Source organism: Alligator sinensis, unplaced genomic scaffold (genome assembly GCF_000455745.1).
Source record: "Alligator sinensis unplaced genomic scaffold, ASM45574v1 scaffold456_1, whole genome shotgun sequence".
Taxonomy (NCBI): domain Eukaryota; kingdom Metazoa; phylum Chordata; order Crocodylia; family Alligatoridae; genus Alligator; species Alligator sinensis.
The window spans coordinates 210,339-233,894 of NW_005842311.1; the positions used below are offsets into that span (position 1 = coordinate 210,339).

Here is a 23,556-nt window from a genome sequence, read left to right on the forward strand (position 1 = left end):
GGGGGGGGCAGCCATCGTGGGGCTGGGAGTGCAAGTAGAGGATGATGCCAGAAGAGGCAGCCATTGGGGGGTCTGCAGGAACCAGCGGGGGATGGGGCCAGGTGGGGTAGGAATCCAGGGGTCTGGAGGAACAAGTGGGGGTGGGGCATGTGGGCCCTGCTGGGGGGATGGTAGCCCCTGTGGGGGCTATTTTGCCCCTTTGCGGGGGGGTTGCGGCCCCTGTGGGGGCAGCAAAACATATACATGTTTAGAATTCACTTTATTATAATGATAGAGACACCGGTAGGCTTACCAATTGCTTTAATATTGTAGATATATCAATAAAACATTGCCCAACTGATCGCACTCTCTCTCTCTCTCTCTCTCTCTGTGTGTGTGTGTGTGTGTGTGTGTGTGTGTGTGTGTGTGTGGGGGGGTTAATTGTGGAGGAACATAAATTTTGGGGTATTTTACAGAGTGACTTTGGGATTTTTTTATCAGGGATTTTTCAAATAGGGAACACCAGAATTCCTGCTAGGGAGGCCAGTGACAGGACCCTGCCTGCTCAGAGATGGCACCTTGGACCCAGCTGGAGGTGGCTAACCTCGTGGCCAATTGCAACCAGGAGGAAATGCTTTGACAGTTCAAAGCAGGACACTGTACCCAGAACATTTTCCAGGTGATAGCTGCCCAGATGGCTGGGCAGGGGCACACATGGCAGTAGTGCTACACAAAGGCCAACTTTGCAGCAACAGCCCACTAGCAGCTGGCACAGAGAGGCAGAAGGATCTACTGGCTGTGTAGCCCCCATCCAGGTCTGGTAGGTGTGCAACAGGTCATAGCCAGGCAGCAGCCCTCACTGCCAGACTGCTGCAGTGGGTAGAGGGTGAAGGCAACTCTCAGGGCTGCTTTATCAGTCCAGCTGGCACAAGGGGTAGTGTCCCCAGGTACCAATTTGCTCGGCCCCAGAAGCTCCTGAGAATGAGTAGCCCTAAGCTGTTTGGCAGGGCAGCTTTTTGTATTGATGGGGACAGCATAGGTGCTAGCCTCAGGCTCTAGCCCCTGCCTGGCTGCAGATCCAGGAGGAGCCAGATATGGCTATTTTGCCCCAAGTGGCACAGTTTTCCCCACACCAAAGTGCATGTCCAGCATGTGCACTGAGGCAAAAAGCCCCAGCTCAAATTTGCACTGCATCTATTTGAGCTGCTGCAAGCGCATGTGCCTGCATGTGTGGACACGCCCAATAAGGCTAGGGACAGACATTACACACAAACTGGTTTAAATGATCAGAAACTGGTTTAAACCTGTAACAGAACAAATGTTCAGTACACATAAACGAGTTTGAAAATGGCTGAAACCAGTTTGAGATGAACCTAGTTGAATGTAGTATTAGACTTCACTGTTTTGTGTCAAACCGGTTTATGCAATGTCTGAGCTAATCAACAGGTAGCTGGTAATGTCTCTCTTTAAAATGTTTTCTTCCTTGGAAAAAGTTGTTTAAGAAGAGCTTGAATTAATGAGAGCCTTTGTTTTCTGATGGGGTGTTTAAATGGTGATGACAAAGCTGATAAATGCTCTATTAATCAAGGAGGGGACAGGGAGCTCTTTCTAATCAGAGCATCCTGCTGGGGCCTGGCCATGCCCCCCTCAGCTCAGCACTATGGAAGGAAAGGGAGGGCTGCTCTAGCACCACTCCCCACCCCAGCTTCTAGCCTGAGCCACTGCAGGCATGTACCTGCATTCTTTCAGTCCAGGGGGCATGTCTATACGGTTACAAATGGATTCAGCTAGCCAGGTTAGACTAACCTGCAAAGATTCATTTAATTCAGGCTTAGGCTTTTTGAATGTCTGGCCTTAGCCTAAGTGTTCAATCAACACAACTGCAAGGTTTAATTCTAACTGTTGACAAGTCATTTTGATTAACAGGTAAAGGTTGGCTGCTGAATGTAACTGAACAAGAAACAAATTATTTGTTGCAGACTGTGTTCTGTATGTGCTGTCAGAACAAGACTATTGAGCCTTATGCATTTTGGTAACTTGCATTTCTGTGAAACTCATTGAGGTTTGTTGCTGAGCGTAAAAGGTATATATGCAAGTTATAAAATGTTGAAAAGACAACCTTTTATGAAAGTTCAGCCACTTATTTACATGGAAATTAAGTTCCAAATTGACAGGTGATGAAAGTAAGCACTTTCTGAGCCAGAGCCTCATAGAGTTCAGTAGAGATTGATTTTAAGTATATATTGCAAAATAGCTTTTGAAAATTTTGTAGGGACAAAAGCATATATTTAGGCAATGTTTCCATGTAGTCTTCAAAATTCTCCTGTAAACCACTTGTCCAGGATGAATAATACTTTTTTTTGAAGGAATGATAAATAAATTAATCTGTGTATTTTCAAATATATATCATCTTCATGGTGAAGAACAAATGAGTTTTCTAAAAGTATTGGCAATCATTCTAGAAAAACAAGTCACAGAAGCCATCTTAACACAAAATAATGTTGCATCATACAGCATGAAAATACTATACTGATTTCGGTAAGAGCATAAAATGACTAGGTTCTGTGGTGCATGTAAATATTACTGTTTATTCAAAATTTTGGAGGGAAGTAAATGGATACACATCACATCTTTAATAGACATAGAAGAACGATTGTGCAAAAATGGTCACAAACATTTCTTCAAATTCTTATGACAATTGTCCATGTGTATATATATTTTGTTTGCTATTCACAGATATTTATCCCAGGAAAACCTAGGGTATACTTCTGTACCAATTAATAGAATCATAGATGTAGGGTCAGAAGGGACCTAAGTAGATCTTCAAGTCCGACCCCTCTCCTGGAGCAGGAGAGAATATTGGGCTCATATGACCCCAGCTAGGTAATTATCAAGCCTCCTCTTAAAGACCCCCAAAGTAGAAGCCAGCACCACTTCCCTTGGAACTTGGTTCCAGATCCTAGCGACCCTGACTGTGAAGTAGTGCCTTCTAATGTCCAGCCTGAACCTACTCTCTAACAACTTATGGCCGTTATTCCTTGTGACTCTGGGAGGTGCTCGGATGAACAGGGTCTCTCCCATTCCCCGCTGCCTTCCCCCACCACCCCGGTAAGTTTATAGATGGCCACTAGGTCCCCTCTCAGCCTTCTCTTGTGAAGGCTGAACAGGTTCAGGTCCCATAGCCTCTCCTCATAGGGCCTGCCCTGTTATCCCTGGATCATGTGAGTGGCCCTCCTCTGAACCCTCTTGATCCCTCCTAAGTGCTCATGAACATCCCTCCTAAAGTGTGGTGCCCAGAACTGGACACAGTACTTCAACTGTGGCCTGACCAGTGTTGCATAGAGGGAGAGGATCACCTCCTTGGCCCTGCTTGTGCTGCATCTGTGGATGCATGATAAGGTGTGGTTAGCCTTACTGACCGCATCCTCACATTGGCGGCCCATGTTCATTTTGGAATCAATGATGACTCCAAGATCTCTTTGTGCCACTGTGCTTTCGAGAAGGGAGTTCCCCAGCCTATAGGTATGCTGCTGGTTCTTACTGCCCAAGTGCAGTACCCTGCATTTTCAGTATTGAATCCCATCCTATTCTCATTTGCCCACCCCTGTAACCTGTCCAGGTCCAGCTGTATCCTGTCCCATCCTTCTAGCATGCCTACCTCACCCAAATCTTTGTATTGTCAGCAAATTTGAACAGGGTGCTTTTTCACCCTCTTGTCCAAGTCACTAATAAAGAAATTGAACAGTGCAGGCCCGAGGACTGAGCCCTGGGGGACTCCACTGCCCACATCCCTCCAGGTCGAATATGACCCGTCCACCACCACTCTCTGGTTGTTGCCTCTCAGCCAATTTGCAACCCATCTGACTGTGTAGGCATCAATGCCACAGTCTCCTAGATTTTTAACGAGAATGGGGTGGGAGACTGTGTCAAAGGCCTTCCTGAAGTCCAGAAAGACTACATCCACTGCAACACCTGCATCCAATGACTTTGTGACCTGATTGTAGAAGGCAATCAGGTTGATCTGACAGGACCTGCCCCTAATGAAGCCATGCTGGTTGCCCCTGAGCATCATCCCCCCTGCTGGTCCTTCACAAATGTGCTCCTGGATAATCTTCTCAAAGAGCTTCCCCAGGACCAAAGTAAGACTAATGGTTCTATAGTTGCCTGGGTCCTCCCTTCTCCCTTGTTTGAAAATGGGGACCACATTGGCCTTCTTCCAGTCATCTGGCACCTGGCCAGAACACCACGAGTGTTCGTAAAGCTGTGCCAGGGGCCCCTCGATAACCCCTGCCAATTCCCTCAGAACCCTGGGGTGGAGAGCATCTGGACCTGCTGACTTGAACTCATCCAGCCCCTCCAGAAGTAAATAGTTGCACAGAATACTAAATCAGGCTATAATAATGATTTCCTTAATAGAGAAATAAAATTAATGACATGGCAAATTGCCATTTCAGGCAGAAATGGAAATGGTTCACAAATCTTAAATCATCCAATCAAAAAATTATGATATATGAGTGTATTTCATCCAAGGGAAACTAAGTGACCGAATAAATGGTAATAGTAGATTTTTTTTTTTGTGAATAGTAAATACTTATGCTTATAATAATGCAGTTAATGAGAAATCATAAACTAAAAATTGTTTACATAAGTGTTTTATAATTTTTATGATTTTTAAATGTATTCCTACACATATATACCTGTTTGCAGATAATTTACCAACTAGTTTCATTTGATTGTGACCATAAGATGTGATTTTTACAACATTAAAGTCAATGGGGCTTTTCCTATTTTGTTTAACAGGAACAGGATTAAACCCTTTACGGGAGGATATTGAGCATGTCAAAATCAGTCTGTTTCTGCTGATTTTAATAACACTGTGCTTATTAATATCAACTGTAGATATCCTCTCACATGCTTAGTCATAGTGAAAAATGGGGGTGCTCTGTTGAGAGAAGACAGAATGGGTTAGTATAATAGGATGTTGTTACACTGTAACTTAAATACATGCTAAGGCCCTTAAACTAGGAGTGTCCACACATTAGGGCAGGAAAGCACATCCCAGGATCTCTGAGCAGCTTAAAGATAATCCTTGATGAAAGAGGATGATCTTTAACTGGTTTTTGGACAGCTCATGTTGCAGTCACTTGTGACTGCTCAGCAGGCCCAAAACCAGTTAGGATCAGTACTCCAGTATCCCAGGAGGCATTTCTCCTAGTTGTTTTATCTTCCCCCACAGTGATAGTAGAGGCAGGAGCACCTAAAGGTAAGAATCCTCCCTCCCACTTCCCCTCAGATCCCCTCCCTGCCCATGGACTTCCCTTATTCTCCCCCGGTCCTCACAGCTCATGCACACCCACTATGCTCCACATCTCACCCAGTGCTATCCCAGGGGAGAAAGCAGGGAAAGGGAACCTGCCTGCCTAGCCACTGATGCTGGGGTTCCTCTGCTCTCATGACTGAACCTGACCCAGAAAGCATCACTGGCAGTCAGGTTCCCTTTCCCTGCTTGCTTCCCTGGGAACTCCAGGGGAGATGAGCAGGGATCTGGGTTCTGGGGAAGGAGGAGGCCTGATCCAGGGGTATGGAGAGGGTGGTGAAGTGGATCCAATCTTGGCTGGTGGATGTAGATGGTGTTCTCCTTCCCTGTCAGCCTGGATTGGGCCCTCTGTTCTGCCTACCCACATCCCAGATCAGGCCATTCCCCCTTGGCATCCCAGATTCCTGCTCACTGCCCCCAGTGCTGTCCCAGAGGAGCAACTGGGGAAAAGGGACCTAGGCAACACTGTTATCTGGGCTTAGCCAGGATAGCAGCAGTGGCTCAGTGGCAGTGGCTGGGCAGATGGGTTCTCCATCCCTGTTTTCTTCTCTAAGGGCAGGGGAGATGGAAGAATACTTGAGGGGCAGGGGGAGGTCTGAGGGGATGCGAAGACAGCAGTGGGCCCAATGGGGGCCAGTGGAGGTGTGGCAGGCTCGATCTGGGCAGTGGGGATCCATTCAGGGCAGGCAGGAGCTGGGGACTGTCAGTGCAGCCCTGACAGTCCCCAGTTGCCCGCAATCTGGACCACCTCCTCTGCTCCTCAGAGCAGGTGAGCATGGCTGGCATGGAACCAACTTGGCTCCTAGCCACACCCCTGCTTACCAAGTATTCAGAACAAAAATTAGCCCAAACAGCAGAGAGTTTTTCCCCCCTGCACCATGTATGACCTCAGTTCCCCATAATTTTGATACAAAAAGTATGGCCAAGACCATGTTGACCTCTAGTGTTTATAGAATTTTTGATGGCATCTTACACAATGTTATCACTATCAGACACTTTTTACAATGCCATGTTCATATAGATATTAAATGTTCTTAATAATATAAAATTAATTAAGAGCCTCTGGGAAATGTTCTCTCTTACTCTCAGCTTGGGGAAGTGAACTTGTGTGAGTTCAGGAAAGACCAATGAAAAGTTGAACAACAAGTGTAAGGCCTTGTGCCTTTGAATCTAATCATGATATGCCTATGGAAAACAGGCACATGGAAATATATGTTGTGCCAGGTTTTGAATTTTACATTTTTTCATTAAATTACAGGTTGGAAATATGTCTACAATCCATATTGTATTCTTGCATTTATCCCGCTGAGATGCAATGCATATATGGCATGTTTGCCTTTCTACTGGCCATAGTAATGTATAATCACTCACCAGTGTTATTTACTTCTTCCTTTTAGGGGCCGATGTTATCAATTTTGATGGCCATGTTGTGTTGCCGTACAGATTCAGGAACAAGAAAATGAAAACACTGAAAGATGTCATCTCTCTGAAATTCAAAACCTCTGAGAGTGAAGGTGTAATCTTCCATGGAGAAGGGCAACAAGGAGACTATATTACCCTGGAACTCAAAAAAGCCAAGCTCATCCTTAACTTAAATTTAGGTATGCTTTTTATGCTTTGATTATTGGGATTTTTTTAAAAATATATTTATGTACAAAAGTTGCAGTCAAACACCATTATTTCCCCCTTTTCTCCTTTTTTGTAGCAGCATTTTATGCAGAATCATACAATTAGATCATCACTTATGTATGTTGATCCATGTGCTGCATTCTGTTTTTAACTGAGTACAGATTATTTCATATTTTATATAGGAAATATCAATAATATGACAGTAAAGTCTCACAGAAACAGGATTATTTTTTTTTCACTGCCACTAGAAATTTCTTATACACAGAAATGTCAAGGTAATCTTGTATTGGCTCAGGGTACAAGGTATTCTGGGCAGCTCTGTATAGATTCATTTTTTGTAAAAGTAATTACAGTAGAAGTAAGTGGCTGTGGGAGACAGGGAGATGATCAGTGGTATTAGGGAAAAAGCTAAATGAGTTTAGAAATACCATGAGGAGCTGCAGATAAAACAATGAGGACCTTGGAAACCATGGGTCAATGCCAAGCTGAAGGCTGAGGAGCTTGCTTTGGAGAAAGACTAGCCCAAGGAGAGGCAGTGAGGACCTTGGTTGGCAAGCAACTAAAAGAAAATCCTGACCTCCATTGAAATCAGAAGCAAAACACTCATTGATCCCAGTGAGATGAAATTTTGTTACCTTGGATGCCCAGTGGGTTTCCACATTTCTCTGTGAAGAAGAAAAAAGGGAGAATTCCTCAGTCTCAATAACACAATTCCTAACCTTAGTGTGAAAACCTGGAACTATAAAATTGCTTCGTTAGAGAAGCTTTTTTTCTACTTGGGTTCCCTATTTTTATTAGCTTTGAGATTTGGAAATGTGTAGCTTGACTCTTCTACAGTACTTGTTGAAAAATCTAATGTATGCCTAATTTGAGGCCAGAATTTAAGGAAACATAGGATGCATCTACACATGAAATTAAGGCAACACAATAAACTCTGGAGCAGTTCACACTGGAGTCAACTGCTCCCAGGCAGTGTGTACACATGTGCCTGGAACTGCATTAATTTGAGCTGTGGCAAATCAAGTGCAATTTACGCCCTTAGTCACCATCTACACATGCGTTTCTGTGCAGCAAAGTACTCCACTGTAAGATAGTATTGTCCCTGACAGTACTATCCTACAGTGGCATTAATCAGTTTACTGTGCCCTAATACTGGCACATGTATAGACAGCAATGCTTTACTGTGAAGCTAGTTAGTCCACTGTGCAGTTAACTGCATATGTAGATGCACCCACAAAGTTGTAAAGTTAAGAAGTTTAGGTAATGTTAGTGAATCTGAGAACTAGTGAGCCTAAAACAGAAACATGTTCTGACTGTGCCCAGTACCCCCATTAAGGAGTTGTCTATATATTGGTTAATAAGCGTTGTCCTCTTGCTCTAGCTGTATACGCAAGTTGCATTATAGGCTGAGTTGTATCAGCTCATACGGGAAAGAAAATACATCTCTGGTCTGGGATTTTTCTTTAAATAAATATACTTCAAAACTGCATTTTCATGTAACTTTTCATTACTTTTCTTGCAATCATGTGAACAGTAAATTGTTCTATTCATGTATTATTTACAATGAATAGCAATTATTTCCACTAGCATTTTCTTTTCTCCTCCTTTTTGAAAAATCAGCAATGTGGGCAGATGCTGATGAGGATAGAACATCTTGCTGCAGCACTAATCTATTTTAAACAATTTTTATTGAAATTATAACCCACTCATTTCCTGTTTTATAATATATCCCAGTTCAGTCAGCCTACTTAATATGCAGCTGCTACCATACTTCAGCTTAGTGAGGGTGTCATTAAATGATTTTGGGTCCCAGTGTTCAGAAGAGTCTTCTAAGACTCAAAACTGAGTACCAGAGATACTTGATGCTGAGAAATTTTCAGTTCCATAAATTTGAATTTTGCTTCATTCAAACCATGGAATATTCCCAGGACACCACAAACCTAATACTGGAACTAATTTAGAAACTATTGTGGAAGTAGGTATTACCAAGTGGGCATGTCTACACATGCAATTAATGCAAAGCAATAAACTCTGGATTTTATTGCTCTCAAGTGTGCTGTTTGAATGTGTGCCTGGGAGCAATATATTCCAGAGTTTATTGCCGCTTGAATGTGTGCCCAAGCCCATAGCACATTGACCTGGGTTACAGCAGCTCCCACTGGCAGAGGCCTCAGGCGGTCAGCCTGCTAGCCCAGGGTTGCTCCCTATGGCCCTGTGTGGGGGCTGGCTGGGGCACAAGGTGCTTCAGTATGAGGCTAGCTAGCAGGGAACCCCCACACTGAATCACCCTCATGCCCAACCAGTCGGGGCATCACCTACACATGCGCTGCTGTAGAATTTTTTACCCCACACTAGGATAACACTTGTATTACCTTCCCTCCCTGCACTACAAGTACTATTCTATTCTGCTGTGGAGTGAATTAATTTACTATAGCCTGAGTGGGGTGCCCATGTAGATGCTGAGATGGTTACTGTGCATCTAATTAGTTTACCGCACAGTAAATGTCTAATGTAGATGCACCCAATACATCCATATCTACACTGAAGACCTTTACTGGCCGAGCTAGATCAGTATGAAAAAGCGGGAACTGTGCCTGGTATATAGCCATGCCAATAAAAAACATGGACATCATTCATATTATTTTATGAACTATGAAACTGTTCTTTGCCTTGCATAGCTTATTTTACTTTGGGGTGAAGGGAAGCTATTCGAGAAAACGCTAAAATGACTTGGTAATATCTTTCATTGGATTCATTGTATATTTGGGAGAGATGCTAGACCAGTATATTCCCTTAAACATCACAACTACAGCACCGTCAGATTTCAAGGCTTTTCTGGCTGTCAGCACCACATCTTCAAATGGTGGAAGTCACCATAGCTGCGCTCAAGTGAAAGATCTCATACAACCGTAAAAATTTCTAGTGAAGATTACCACTTTTCACTTGAAAAGTACAGGGCTCAAGAAAATAAAATCCCTGAATGAAAACAATTTTACTTAAAAGTAGATATTACTTCTCAAGTATCTTATCAAATATGTACAGTTATCAATAACTGATTTTATATTTCTCTGATCAGACATTTGGTATATGGTCGCACTGCAGATATTTGTGGCAAAACTCCACAAGTGGGCAGCTCTTAACTTCCCTATGGGCTGACCTAAAGTACAATTGTGGGTGCAGCATGTTCCATGTTTCACAATAGGACAAAAGTTGTTTTCCTAAATTATATTTAGTGTAGTTACCCCTGCTGCTTTTCTCATCCGTTCTATATTAGGTAGCAACCAGTATGGCTCAATTTATGGCCACACCTCTGTGATGACAGGCAGCCTCTTGGATGACCACCACTGGCACTCCATTGTCATAGAACGTCATGGGAGGAACATCAATCTCACACTGGACAGACACATCCAGCATTTCAGAACCAATGGGGAATTCGATTACTTGGACTTGGACTATGAGGTAAACAGAGAATTTGTTAGTTCTCGTTTCAAGTTGACTCTTGGAGCAAAACCAAATAGGGTAGAAGAAAAAAAAAGCAGTATAATATAAGATTATTTTACTACATTTTATAGCACCAAAAGAAATGAAAGCCTTTATTAATATAATTCTCTCAAATTTCTTCCAAGGTATATGATTCTCTTAGTTTATTAATTCAGTTATGTCATTCATCTACTATATCCTAAGTCTGGCAATTATTAATGCCTTCTATTAAACTCATCCGAGACTTCTGCCTAATTTATTTTTATTTATAGGATACTATAGTATTTACTGTAGTTCACAAGTATTGTGTGTATTGTTTTTAAAATATATTTAAGTGCTTCCGCATTGCATTGAGTACTTTAAACAATAAGTAAATATGCTTAATGGAAAATGAAAATATTTCCAAGACTTTTCCTCATGCAAATAAATTAGTGTTATTTTGAGTAAAATATGCACTTAAGAAAGTTTAAACATTAAAGGGGTAAAAAATTGGAAATCCCACTTAAGCAAAGTATCAGTTTTATTAAAACAGATGTCCATGAATATCTTTGTTTTTGTAACTGTCCAGTTCTAATGAATAAGTTAATTTTGCCTCATAATTAGAATTTAAAAGGTATTAAATATTTAAATCAAACCTGATATCTCTATGTGGAAGATACTATTAACATTTTTTTTAGGTAGCTGTATTGAAATGCATTTAGTTTAAATGACTTTTTTAAGGCTCCATAACAAAGAAGAACAGCTGAGAAGAGCCTAATTCTGACTTCCAGACTAAGTAGAGAAAGTTTGTGGCAGGGCACCTTTGGTGCCTGCCACTTTAAGCATTTGAGCAGGCAGCAGAGCCAATGAGGGGGCCACATGCCAATCAGGAGGCCGCCTAATTGGAGGAGGGCTGGGCAACCTCAGTTTAAACCCAAGCCCTAGGAGCTGAGCTGGTACTTACTGCCAGGAGCTGAAGGATAAACATTGCCCAGCCAGTGAACTGCTGCTCCCAGAACACCTGGAGGTCAGGGTAGGAACTATGGGGTGGAGGAGGTTTCTGGTCCTGGTGCATGACCTAAAACTACACCCTGCCTGCTGGGGTTGGATGGTGTGGTGGGGCTGCCTGTGATGGGGCAGTCTTTAGGAAATGCCATACCTATGCCTCCCTAGTGAAAGACGAGTATGGGACACTGGAAAGTGTCAGCCCCCACTGCCTTGTGGGTGACTCTATGGAGGGCAAAGGCTTGTGAATGCTGAGATGGTGGGGCAGATGGACCATCCCATGGGAGCCCGGGGGAAGGGGTTCCCCATGTGCTCAGCAGTGGACATGGAAGTGGACCAGAAGTACTTTTGGTCCACTTCCAGGTCTGCCACAGAGTGCGGGGGGAACCCACCCCCTGACTCTGTGACTGGTGCCTCCTGAGTCTGGGGGGCACCTGGGGTCCCCCCGTGGCTGATCACTGAGCCAGTGGGGTGTGGATGGGTCCCCCACGTGCTTGGCGGCAGACCCAGAAGTGGACCAGAAGTACTGGCATGTGTATTCAGTATCCCTGTGCTTCAGAATGGTGGTGGGGGCACTTTAACTAAATCTCATCAAAAGAGCTTTAGTTAAAGTGCCCATACCACCATTTTGAAGTGCAGGATGCTGAATTCACAAAACACTACAGGTGCTTTAATTAGAGCAGTTCCCAAGAGCAGCTCTAATTAAAGCACCCCTCCCCCCCACACATATAACTCCAGAGCATGTGTAAAGATACCTCAGTTAATTAGAGCAGCTCCCAAGAGCCACTGTAATTAAAGTGTTCCCTTCTTCCCTCCCCCCGCCCCAAACTCTGGAGCATGTATAGAGATGCCCCCATAGACCTGACTTCCTGTCCCATCCCACAGATTTACCAGTATCAATCCTCTAACTTACATACCACTTTTATTAGACATGAGGCTCCTTATCTTTGTTGCAAGTTACATGAGTGCATCAAAAGGAGAATATACTCTCTGTTAGTTATAGTAGCACATACAAATTTCAGTGGCTAGCCCAGAGCTGTCTAGTTCCTTCCCATCCCATTAACACTGTCTTTTCAGTGCCTGGTTTCCATAGACTACATTTAAATATGTTGCCCTTTTGATATATTAATCATAGATGATAAAGCCCAGGGAATCAAAACAGTGTTTCAAATAGAAAAATAAACTTTTAGGTTTCTCTCTTTTCAGAAGAGATAAGCAAGAAAATGAAAAATGGACATTAGTTCTGATTACACTTCTAATGCAATACAATCCTTCAGGTCTTAGTCTATCATAGTGTTTGATTGTCTGCTATTTTCTTTTTCTTTTTCTTTTTTTCCCCTCCTACTGCTTTGTCCAAGTGTATTAATGCTGGCATATTAAGATACGTTTTGCAACAAAAAAATAGCTCTGATCCTCAGGTGGTATAAACTGATACAGGCTCGTTGAAGGGCTATGTCAGTTCATAGTAACTGGGGATATGGCCACATGGTTATATTAGGTAGTGCATGTGATTGATTTTTAGCATCTTTTGTTTGTTAGTTCTAGTATTTAAGAAAAAATAACGTATTGAATGATAATTGAAGTACTGAAAAGCCTTCCTCTGAGATATAAAGTGATACATCAGAAGTATTTTAATAGAAAGTACTTCCCTTGAGCTGCGTTTTCCAGCCCTCAGTAATAACCACTAGAATTAACAATGGATGGATGATGTTTTAAAGCTTGGATCTGGAAAACCGCAGAGGAAGAGTGCAAGAAGAAGTCTTTGAGAGAATTCTTGGGAGGGAGAAGTTTGGTATCATTACTATTTATGCCATTATTTTTTTATATAAATACTTAACATAGATTGAAGAGATGAATCTCATCAGGGCCTTGTTCTTCACCTTCCAACTGTAAAATATTATTATAACCATATACCATTTATTCATTTCTAAACATTTTTGGAAAGACTTATAAGTTGATAAAGATCTATACACTCTGTAGACTGATAGAGGTGAACCTCTTAAAGATATGAAAATTTTTAACCTAATGTATTGCATGTGGGTTTTTTTTCAATTTTTTTTTCACAGTGCTAAAGAAACGGACTATATCGGTACACTAAGCTATGAAATTCAGGACTAAATATTCTTGGTTTTGTTCTGGAATAGGAGTCAAACAAAGTTACTACCATCTTCATTTACAATATTGATTCAACCTAATAAATCTTGTGCCCTTGTACCTTCTCTTGTAACCCATAACATCCTGACCATAAAGGAAGGGGGCAGGGGTGGTTCTAAGTAATGACTGAGTATTATATTTATTTCCACTAGTGGATGCCAGAAAAAAACTGCACGATGCTTCCAATTTATCTGCTCAGTATCTGAAAAATCTAAATTTGAGGTCAGGTCAGGTTCACCTGCTACCATAATCTACAGTAGATGGTGTGACACGGGCAACTCCCCGTGCCACATACATCACCAGCCTGCCCCTGTCCTGGCAACCTGTATGCCTTTTCCCACCATGTCCCACTGTGTGGGCCTTGGCATCCTGGCCCCTTCTCTAGACCACTCTCTGCCCCTCAGTGGGCCACTACTCCACCCCTCATCTCACCCCTCATCTGTGGTCCTTGCTACATTAGTGACCTTTGGATGATGTAGCCCTGGACCCAGGTTGGGCTAGTCAGGGCACCAGACTGTCTGTTGCTGGGTTCATACCTTTCAGTGAGCCTTAGCTCTTCAGGTCACCTTGGACCCCTGGCCTCAATCAGGCCAGCTCATGGGACCACCACTTTGCCCTTCACTGGGCTCCGGGTCCTTTTGTCCCTCAGGCTTCAGGTCCCATGAGATGAGCCTTGGCCCTGTCTCAGGCCCCGCTCCATGGGCCTGGACCCCACCTAAGGCCCCCCTCAGCATATATCCTGTGCTTTTCTGTTGGGTTGTGCTCCCCTAGTCTTTCCCCTACATGCAGCACCCACAAGGCAGTGGCAGCTGAGGCTTTCCAGTGCCCCATCCTCACCTTTCACTAGAAAGGCACAAGTGTGGCATTTCCTGGAGACTGCCCTGCCACAGGCAGTCCCACCACACCATCCAACCCCAGCAAGGTGTAGTTTCAGGTCTTACCCAGGACCATCTGGAACCTCCTCCATCTCCATAGTTCCTATCCTAACCTCCAGGTATTGCAAGAGCTGCTGTCCTCAGGCTGTGTTATGTTACTCCACTGGCTCCCTAGCTGTAACTGTCGGCTCTGCCCCTAGGCCCTGGGTTTATACTCTGGCTACCCAGCCCTTATCCAATCTGATAGCCACCTTGTGGTTGTCTGACTGCCTAATTGGCCCTGACTGCACCTGCCGGCTGTTCCATAGCCTGACTGAACCTCTTAAAGTGGCAGGTGCAACTTGTGCCCTGTCACAGATGGTACTACCTGAGACTGTTGATGCCGACTTGTAAGAAGTGATTAAATAACCTGGAGGGTGCCAGTGGTCATTGATGCTATAGATTGCCTCTGCCAGTGGAAAAGATTATTGTATCTCATTCATCAGCTATGGCCCACCTTAAACTGGACAGCCCCCAGCCAGTAAGTAAGGTGTTCATCTGCCATGGTCTGCCTGCTCCAGTGGGTACTTGGAGCTAAGAGAGAACCTGAAAAGAAAATTGCATCACTGTACCAGACAAAGAGAGAGAGAAAATTATAACTCCACATTTCAACATGGAAGGTTAGGACCATGTATACGGGCCTGACTGACCATCTTGTAACTATTACTAGCCTTACTGGCTACATACATAGTTAAAGCAGCAATGCTACATTTGTTAAAGTGATCTCACTGTGCTGCAGCAATCTTGGGTGGATTGAATGTAAGTTCTTAATCAGTTGGCCACGCTGAGGCAAGGCTCCTGAGTCGCTGTGTCTGCATTGATCACCCAATTTTTCTCTGGACACAGTCCAGCAGAGAGAGATTTTGTTGTCTTTTACTGTTTCTTTTATGACTTGGTGTGACATCATCATTTCTAGGTGGTTGCCAGATAGTGTTGCTACCCCATTTTCTTTTTCTAAGCAGTTCTTTTTAAGCAATATTTACAGCTGCAGTCTCCAACTTAGATACTGCAAACCTTTATTTCCCAAGCTTGGTTTCTTATTGTTCTTGGGCCTTCTTGGCCCACCTTTTTTCCCATCTGTTGTTTGTTCCACTGAGTCTCCAGGTCTAAGTGCAAAACTACACATCAGCTATTTCAGTCAATATGGGGTTCATCTAAAGAATTTGGAAATACTAGCTACTCATGTCAAGTAGCTATAATGAGCCTGTGTTTTCCCTTCTACAACAGATATCATGAGTCATAATAGACAACGGCTGGTGGAGTTCTGCTTCTATCCTAACTCATGTATCACCAACTCATTTTTTCCAAACAGAGCCATGCCATAAGGTATGGCGGCACCCAAGATCTGGCCATTAGTACCAATTGGACCTCATCACCACTAGGTGGTCCAATCTCAGTAATATCCTCCTTAATTGTAGTTATAATACTGCTGATGTTGACACTGATCACTTGCTTGCAGTCATTAAGATCAAACTGAAACCAAAGAAGCTCGTCTGCTCTCAGTATTAGTGTTTGCCACGTATGAACATCACCAATAAATCTGGTCATCAGAAAACCTTACAGTTTATGGAGGTTCTAGAGGAAGCTATTTCAGAGCTGCCTGTTTGTGAGACTGCAGAAGAGAACTGGGGAAGCCTAAAAAAAGAATTATCTGTGTCACTGCTGACTCTAAATTCAGCAAAGATGTCAGAAGAAACAGTGATTTGTTTGAGGCACACTCACATGAACTGATCTATTTATCAAAGCCAAACAAACTGCTATGTTAAATCACAAGAAGAATTCCCTAGATGGATCTTTGAACAAATTGAGGATAGCAAGGACTGTTGTCCAAGATAAGATGTTGTGCCAATGATTATTGGCTGCTACTGTGCAAGGAAATTCAATCCACTTTTGACACTGGCAACATCAGAGGCATGTATGACCAATGGAATCAAGAAGGTGATAAGTCCAACTGCAAAGAAGCCAGTTCCATTAAAGACAGAATCAGGAGAAGTTATAACAGACCCTGTTACTGTGCAGTAACACTGTGTGTGTGGACTGACTTAGGACTGAAGTTAGTCCCAAGTCAGCCCACACACAGAGTTAATGTGCTTTAATGCCTGCATGTGCATATGTCAACCTGTTCCCACTTACTGCTCAGTAATTTACTGTACAATCAATTTAAACCAGCGTAAATGTATGTGTAGACACACCCACTCAGGGGGAAAATTATTCAACCTATTTATTTAAAGTAAAACTATTCAACCTATTTATTTAAAATAAAGACTCAAGTGTGGAAAGTTTTAATTTATAAACTGCTCTTTGTGATGATGCTGCACTGATAGCCTACACAGAGAGTGACCTTCAAAGACCCATCAGTCATTTTGCTCATGCCTGCCAAGAGTTTGGTCATACAGTCAGCATCAAGAAGACCAGTATTATTGGCCAAAACATTGATAAACCACCAGAGATCACAGTAGGTTAATATGTATTGGATGCTGTAAATAAATTTACATTGCTTGGCTTCTTTGTTACCAACAACTTATCACTTGAGGCTGAACGGAATATTCATAGTTGGAAAGCATCTGATATCATGAGCATGCTGAGCAAATGAGTGTGGAACAGCAAACTGACTGTTTAGATGAGGGTCAAAGCAGATCATACTAGTGTCATCCACAATCTTTTGTACAGCAGCAAATCCTGGACCGCATGCTGTATTCAAGAAAAGTGCATCAATAGCTTTCACTTAGTTGAATTTGCCACATTCTAGGAATTTCCTGGCTAGGCAAACTGGTCTACACTGAAGTCTTGAAACATCCCAACAGTCCAGGCATTGAATCTCTTCTTATTCAGGATTGACCTGGATGGCTTGGTCATATACAGAGAATAGACCATGGCTGTATACTCAAATAATTCTTTACAGAAAGAAGACCATGGGGATACCCTTGTCTCTGTTTCAAAGGTGTTTGCAAGAGTGATATGAAGGTAATGAAGGTTGAGCCAGATGATTGGGAAAAGATTGCTAAGGATCGATGTGCTTGGAAACAGTCCCTTAAGCATGGAATGAAGGCTTTTGAAGAAGGAAGAACCAAACATGCAAAATAAAGAAGAAACCTCAGGAAGAACCCCACACCATATTCAGGACTGTTCGATATGAACTTTGTCTTATAAATGTAGAAGGATTTCAAGTATTGGACTCTACAGCCATACTTGCAGAGTGTTGAACCTCTGCAAGTATGGCTGTAGAGTCCAATACTTGAAATCCTTCTACATTCAGCTGATTCTGCACTTGGCTCAATTCTGTTGTCTTCCAAGATAGATGTCTATGCCTAAATTTGGAATCAAATATGGGCAAATGGTCAGTGCTTCAGAGAGAGATTAATGAGGCTGCAAAGATATAAATCATTTTATCCCAGGACAAAGGTGCACTTGTACAGATGTTTGTGTCCATTGACCCAGGTTAAATCCTAAAAAAAAAAAATCCAGGTAACAGGTAGTAACAGTTTATCCTGGCATATTGCAACGTCTGTACAGTTATCCTGAGACTGAATCACTAAATCAGTGGCAGAAAAGCAGTACTGTATTTAGCCTCTCACTAAATCCTGATTAAATGGGTGATGCATGTACATACCAATCCTGGGGATATTTTTGTTCTGAGACAAACATAAGTACAACTTATCCAGAAGCAAATGCAAGTGAGAGAGATAAAACAATAAATAAACATTCTGGTATATTTTCAATTACCCCAGGACAACCGCATAGAAATCAATGACTGTGTGCACAAGTGTGTAACTGACAGCAAAATTATCTTATAATTTTTAGCACTGTGATTTGGAAATGTATTGTTACTTATTGATTTGAGTGTGGAACAAGGTATCTAATTTTATCAGTGACCAACAAAAGTACAATAAATGTGTAACCCTGGGTGCGATGCTACCCGCTCTCTCACCTGAATAGTGGGATCCTGGAGTACCTGGTAGCCAGTGGCCCTGCTCAGCTCCCTGGGTAACTGTTGCAGGGTCCCCAAGTGGAAAGCCTACCCTAACAATCAAAACAACCTTGAGGACCATTATAAAACTGTTTACAGAATGTAGTTATTTACAGAATAGCATACAACTAATAAAATAAAACAAATAATGTTACACAACATAACTCAGCAATGGTGGCTCGAAGGTTAATACTTCTCTGACGCACCTTACACCAGGGGAAGGCATACAAATTACCCATGCTAAATAGGGAACAAATAAATAAATAAATGGATATACCAACTAATAAACTATCAATAACTTATTTTAAAAAACTTAGTCTATAACTTGTACACTCAAGGGTAACTATGATGACCCTGTGTACACTGCGCCCTAGGCTTGGTTTCTCAGGGAGCGGGGCTGCTTCTGTGTCCCTCCTATGGGAGCTGTGCATGGGTCCCCACTGCTAGCATTCCTCTTATGAGCTACAGGGGTTTCAGCATGGCAGGCCGTGGCTCCTCCCCTGCGATCCCTGCAAGACAGTTTATTCCTGCCCCAACCCCCATCCCCCCAGCACAGCACAGAGTGGGGTCTGGGATACAGGTTCTAACAGTTCCTCCTGCCCAGCACAGCCTCGCACCACCTGGCAAATTAAGCCCCTCCCTGGTCCCTGCCTACCACTGGGGCTTCTGATGGGCTGGAGCAGTCCCTTGACCCCTCTAGCCCAGTGTTCCCTCTGGCACACTGAGCCTGCCCCTCCCTCAGTTGCCTTTTCACTAACGGAGAAAAGCAGGGCAGTCTCCCACTAGTCCTGAATCCCCGTCCCTTCCTGTGCTCACTTACGCCACACAGGGGTGTGTAGGAAGGTCTTCCCAGATTTGGGATCTCCTAACAGGCAGGTCCTCTTTGGTGCCTTCCCCAGCAGGGCTCCAAAAGGGAAAGAGAGGGAAGAAAGGACAGCTGTTTCTCTCTCCAGTGCAGCCTCCAGCTGTTACTTCTGCAGAGCTCCAATAGGGGCTCTCCAAGAGATGACTATGGTGAGGTCCTCTTCCTGGCCTCCAACCTGTTTCTCCTTTTCTCTCTCTCTTTTGCTCTCCTCTCTAGGAAAACTGCTCCCCCTTTTTAAAAAACCCCATTCAGCCAGTTCCAAGCTATGACTCATCCCAGGCCTTTCCTATCATTCCTCCAATTCAAAACCCCTGTTGGGGTTATGTCACTCTTCCCACCTCAAACATGGCTGCCTTCAAAAGAGCTTCACTCACCATGAGTGCATACAGGGTCTGTACTAAGACAAACTCCCTCTCTCTCTCTCTCTCTCTCTCTCTCTCTCTCTCTCTCCTCTCTCTTGTCTTTCTGCAGGGCAGCTCTTCCTCTCCTTTCAGATGGATACAATTTTAATGCTACTACAAATGTATCATTGGAACCTACTGCTGCCAAAGCTATCCCTTTACTAAATAATTATCCACTGAGCTGTCCTATATGTCTATCACTTTTTCCCCCTAATTTATACAATTAGAACTGAGTGAATGATTCAGAGCAAATAAGTTCAAATAATTTCACTGATTTCACTCTTACAAATATTCTGGAGTGATATCATTTTCCCTTTTTCATTCACTATTTGAAATATTTCTTAGTCAGTAGTTTCTGAGCCAGTGAATCTATCTGAGCCATATAAAAAAAGGTCATGTGTCTATTTTCCATTTAGACAAGTGCAATAATACTAGGCACTTGTCTTGAATGGGAATATTTGCATTTACAAATTCAAACTTGACTAGCTGCATTTCTATATTGTTTATGTAATAGCTGCTTCCATTACCCCAAAACATATCTCATTTGCTACATTTGAACTTCAGAGAAAGCAAATTTTTTGACAGAAAATATATTAAAGGGGTTCTAGAAAGTAATGCATTTCATTTCAGTTACAATTACACAATTTTGTTTTTGCTTTTATAGATAACCTTTGGTGGCATGCCTTTTTCTGGGAAGCCCAGTTCAAACAGCAGAAAAAATTTCAAAGGCTGTATGGAAAGCATCAACTACAATGGTAATAATATCACTGATCTTGCTAAGAGGAAGAAATTGGAACCTTCTAATGTGGTAAGAACTTTATTTAATGGCCATCAACATTTTTGCCAAACAAAGGAAGTTATTTTGATGGTATACCTATGTGCATAGTAGGTGTTCATAATAGCTATTGCAGTGATTTGACTTGATAGATAAATTTGTATTGCATATCATTATGATACATTACCAACCCACACAATCTACTTCTGGGTCTTACTCTAATTTCCTAAGCCTCATTTAGGGTGTAGGTTGTAGCTGTATTGGTCTGAGGACATAGGAAGACAAGGTTCTTTGGTTCCACCTGATATCTTTTATTGGACCAACTCGAATAGTTGGAAAAAATATCTGCCTAAACCTAATCTTTATTTTTAAATACATTCTTAAAAACTAAGCATTATGGATATATATTTCCTTTTTTTCCTTCCTAAATTCTATGCATCTGAAGTCTAGCATGGTCAAGATTTGTCATTGGCTCAAGAATTAATGTCACAATTTTAAAGTCTGATATATCACATTCTTTTGGAGTTAGTAATGGGAATACCATTGGAAAATGTAGGTTTTCCATTTGATCTAGCATTTACTTTTACTCTGAAAATCCCTAAGATATCAGACTTAAAACGTCACTTTTTAATGGAGAAAAGCTATTGAGATCATTTTTTAGATTACATACATATAATACGTTAATTTTTTTTCCTTCTCCAGTCCCTACACTCATGGTAACTAAATCTTAGGGGTAGGCGGTGAAAGATACAAGAATTAATCTCATAAACATTATTTATGTCTTTCCTGTTTTACTGTGAGTTTTGGATCACCTAGAACAGGGGTGACCAACCCATGGCATGCAGACCACAAGTAAATCAGAGAGGGAGCAAGTCAACACCTCAACAGATAGGGCAGGGAGCACAAAGCAGAGCAGCAGATCAGGCCAAAAACAAAGAGAAGAGAGCAGGAAACATAGAAATGGATTGGGCAGAAAAAAGGATTGGAGAGGGTGTGGGGTTTGTTTTGTGGCATGCCTACCAAAAATGTTGGTCCCTACTGACATAGAATCAATTGCTTGTTGCTTCTCTCTTCACTGTATTGCAACAATCAAAAATGTATGCCAACAATATAACTGTACACTATCATGTGCACTATGTATTCACATACATATGTGCCAATAATAAATGGTAAAACAACATTTAATTAACTTATTTTTGCTTTGTAAAATGTTAGTATAAATGAACCTAATAACAGTATATGAACAACATGGCTGAGTGAACATGACTATGGGAATAACAACTTTGAATTTCGCAATTTAAATGTTAAAACCTCTGGAAAAAATTGGTAATTAGTTTCCACAGTCCATTACATTCCAAAACTTATAACTTTTTTATATGTACTACAATTTTCTTCAAATATTGCTTTCAAAGATATTGAAAATGCTATACATTCCAAGAGTGAACTTCAGTTTTAAATGTAAAGGTTTTCAACCAAGACACTAAATCCTCAATCCTCAACATTTCGCCATAGTCACTGTAAATTTCCTGCCATAGTGGGGTAAAATCCTCTAAATAACACTGAGTTCTGATTAAATAGACACTCCTTTTTTCCAGATATATGAAATTTAAACTTTCCTGACCAGACATGACAAGGAATAAAGCAACACAGCTTATATAAAAAATATGTTCAAGATTTTCAGAATACAGTCTGCCCCACCTCCTTCTTCTCTTTTGGAGTAAGAGAGAGCCCCTAATACAACAGCAAGATCCACAGTTGTCATGTTAGTAATACACCAGGGCTTCGTGAAAAGGCTACTATAGTCTGGTTTATTTTTTTCGTTTTGTTCCAGTTCTAAGACTGGCTACAGAAATATAAATGACCTTCATTTTCAGTAAAACTGCTTACACTCTCACCTCCACAAAACAAAATTAGTTTTGCTCTAATTAAATTCACATGATTGCTTGTTTCTTACTCAAGTGTGTTTACTCTTAGTTCTGAGCTTGTTTTAACTTGGGAAATGTGGCCATTTTAACATTTATACTGTTAATCAAGTTTACTGTGAGAGTGCCTGGGCCCTCTTCAGCCCTGTCTCCATGCCCTCTCTGGTCCTGGAGTCTCCACACTGTAGTGTGCCTCAATGAGGCCTCCTCCTCACCAATAGCTTCAGCCCAGTACATCAGTTTAAATAACAACAGAAAGCACAAGCACCTGGGCTACAATACAATAATAACATAGGGTCCACAATCTATCCCTTTTAAGAAGGCAAGCTTCTCTCAGTCTAATGGGCCTCATCCCCACCAGCACTTATGAGCTCCTATAGCCCCTTAATCCTACTAACATCAGAACAGGCAGTTAAACTTCTCCAAGTAGCTTCCTCTATGAGAGCTCCTCCCCCCTTGACTGCTGCCAGAAAACTAACTCTCTAGTCCCAGCCCTGGGTTTTATATGCACCTAGGACCCTGCCTTCTTCCAGTCAGCTGACCAGGTGCACGTTAGTTCCCTCGTTGGCTTGCTGCCACAGTAACCTGCACCTGTGGGGTTTCTGCCTGGCACCTAGGGCCCTCTCTCTAGGCCATTTCTGTCCTTAAAGGAGCAGGCACCTTAGTGCCCTGCAACACAGATACAGCCCCCAGAGTTTATCCATCCTGGTGAGCTACCAGAAGTCGTGGGGTGTGGTCTGCCACTGAAGGTGGGGCCCTTCTGCCCTCCTGGCTATGGCCATTGGAACCAAGCTTTGCTCATAATTACAGTTGTTTTTGAACCCACATTACATCCCTGAACCTCTCAGCCATTGCTGGACCCCTTTCCCTGACCTACTGCTGCCCCTGAACCCTTGTGCTCCTGTATGCTCACTGCTGCCACAACCCCACCTGTAGATACCCTACCACTTCTGGACATCTATGGCTGCTTGGAGTCTCACCACTAGGCCTTGCTCTGCCTCTAGATCCACTGTTGCCACCTCTGGACATACTGTGTCTGGACTGGCTGCCACTATAGTAGCTACCTCTGTACCCCAGGCTGGCTCCAGCTCATGAGAAGCCTCACAGTCTGGATCCTACTGTAGGTCCCAAGTAAGTGTGATGCCCCTGATATAGACAGATGGGAAAGA

General features: G+C 42.5%; 1 protein-coding gene across 1 annotated transcript in view; it reads left to right on the forward strand.

Moving 5' to 3' along the window:
• CNTNAP2 (contactin associated protein like 2) overlaps positions 1-23,556 on the forward strand; it is a 1,052,534-nt gene that overhangs the window by 104,514 nt on the left and 924,464 nt on the right. The window contains exons 3-5 of the mRNA XM_025209846.1: positions 6,694-6,897; positions 10,200-10,384; positions 20,355-20,498. Of these exons, the coding sequence (XP_025065631.1) occupies positions 6,694-6,897; positions 10,200-10,384; positions 20,355-20,498 (533 nt within the window). The remainder of the gene's footprint in view (positions 1-6,693; positions 6,898-10,199; positions 10,385-20,354; positions 20,499-23,556) is intronic.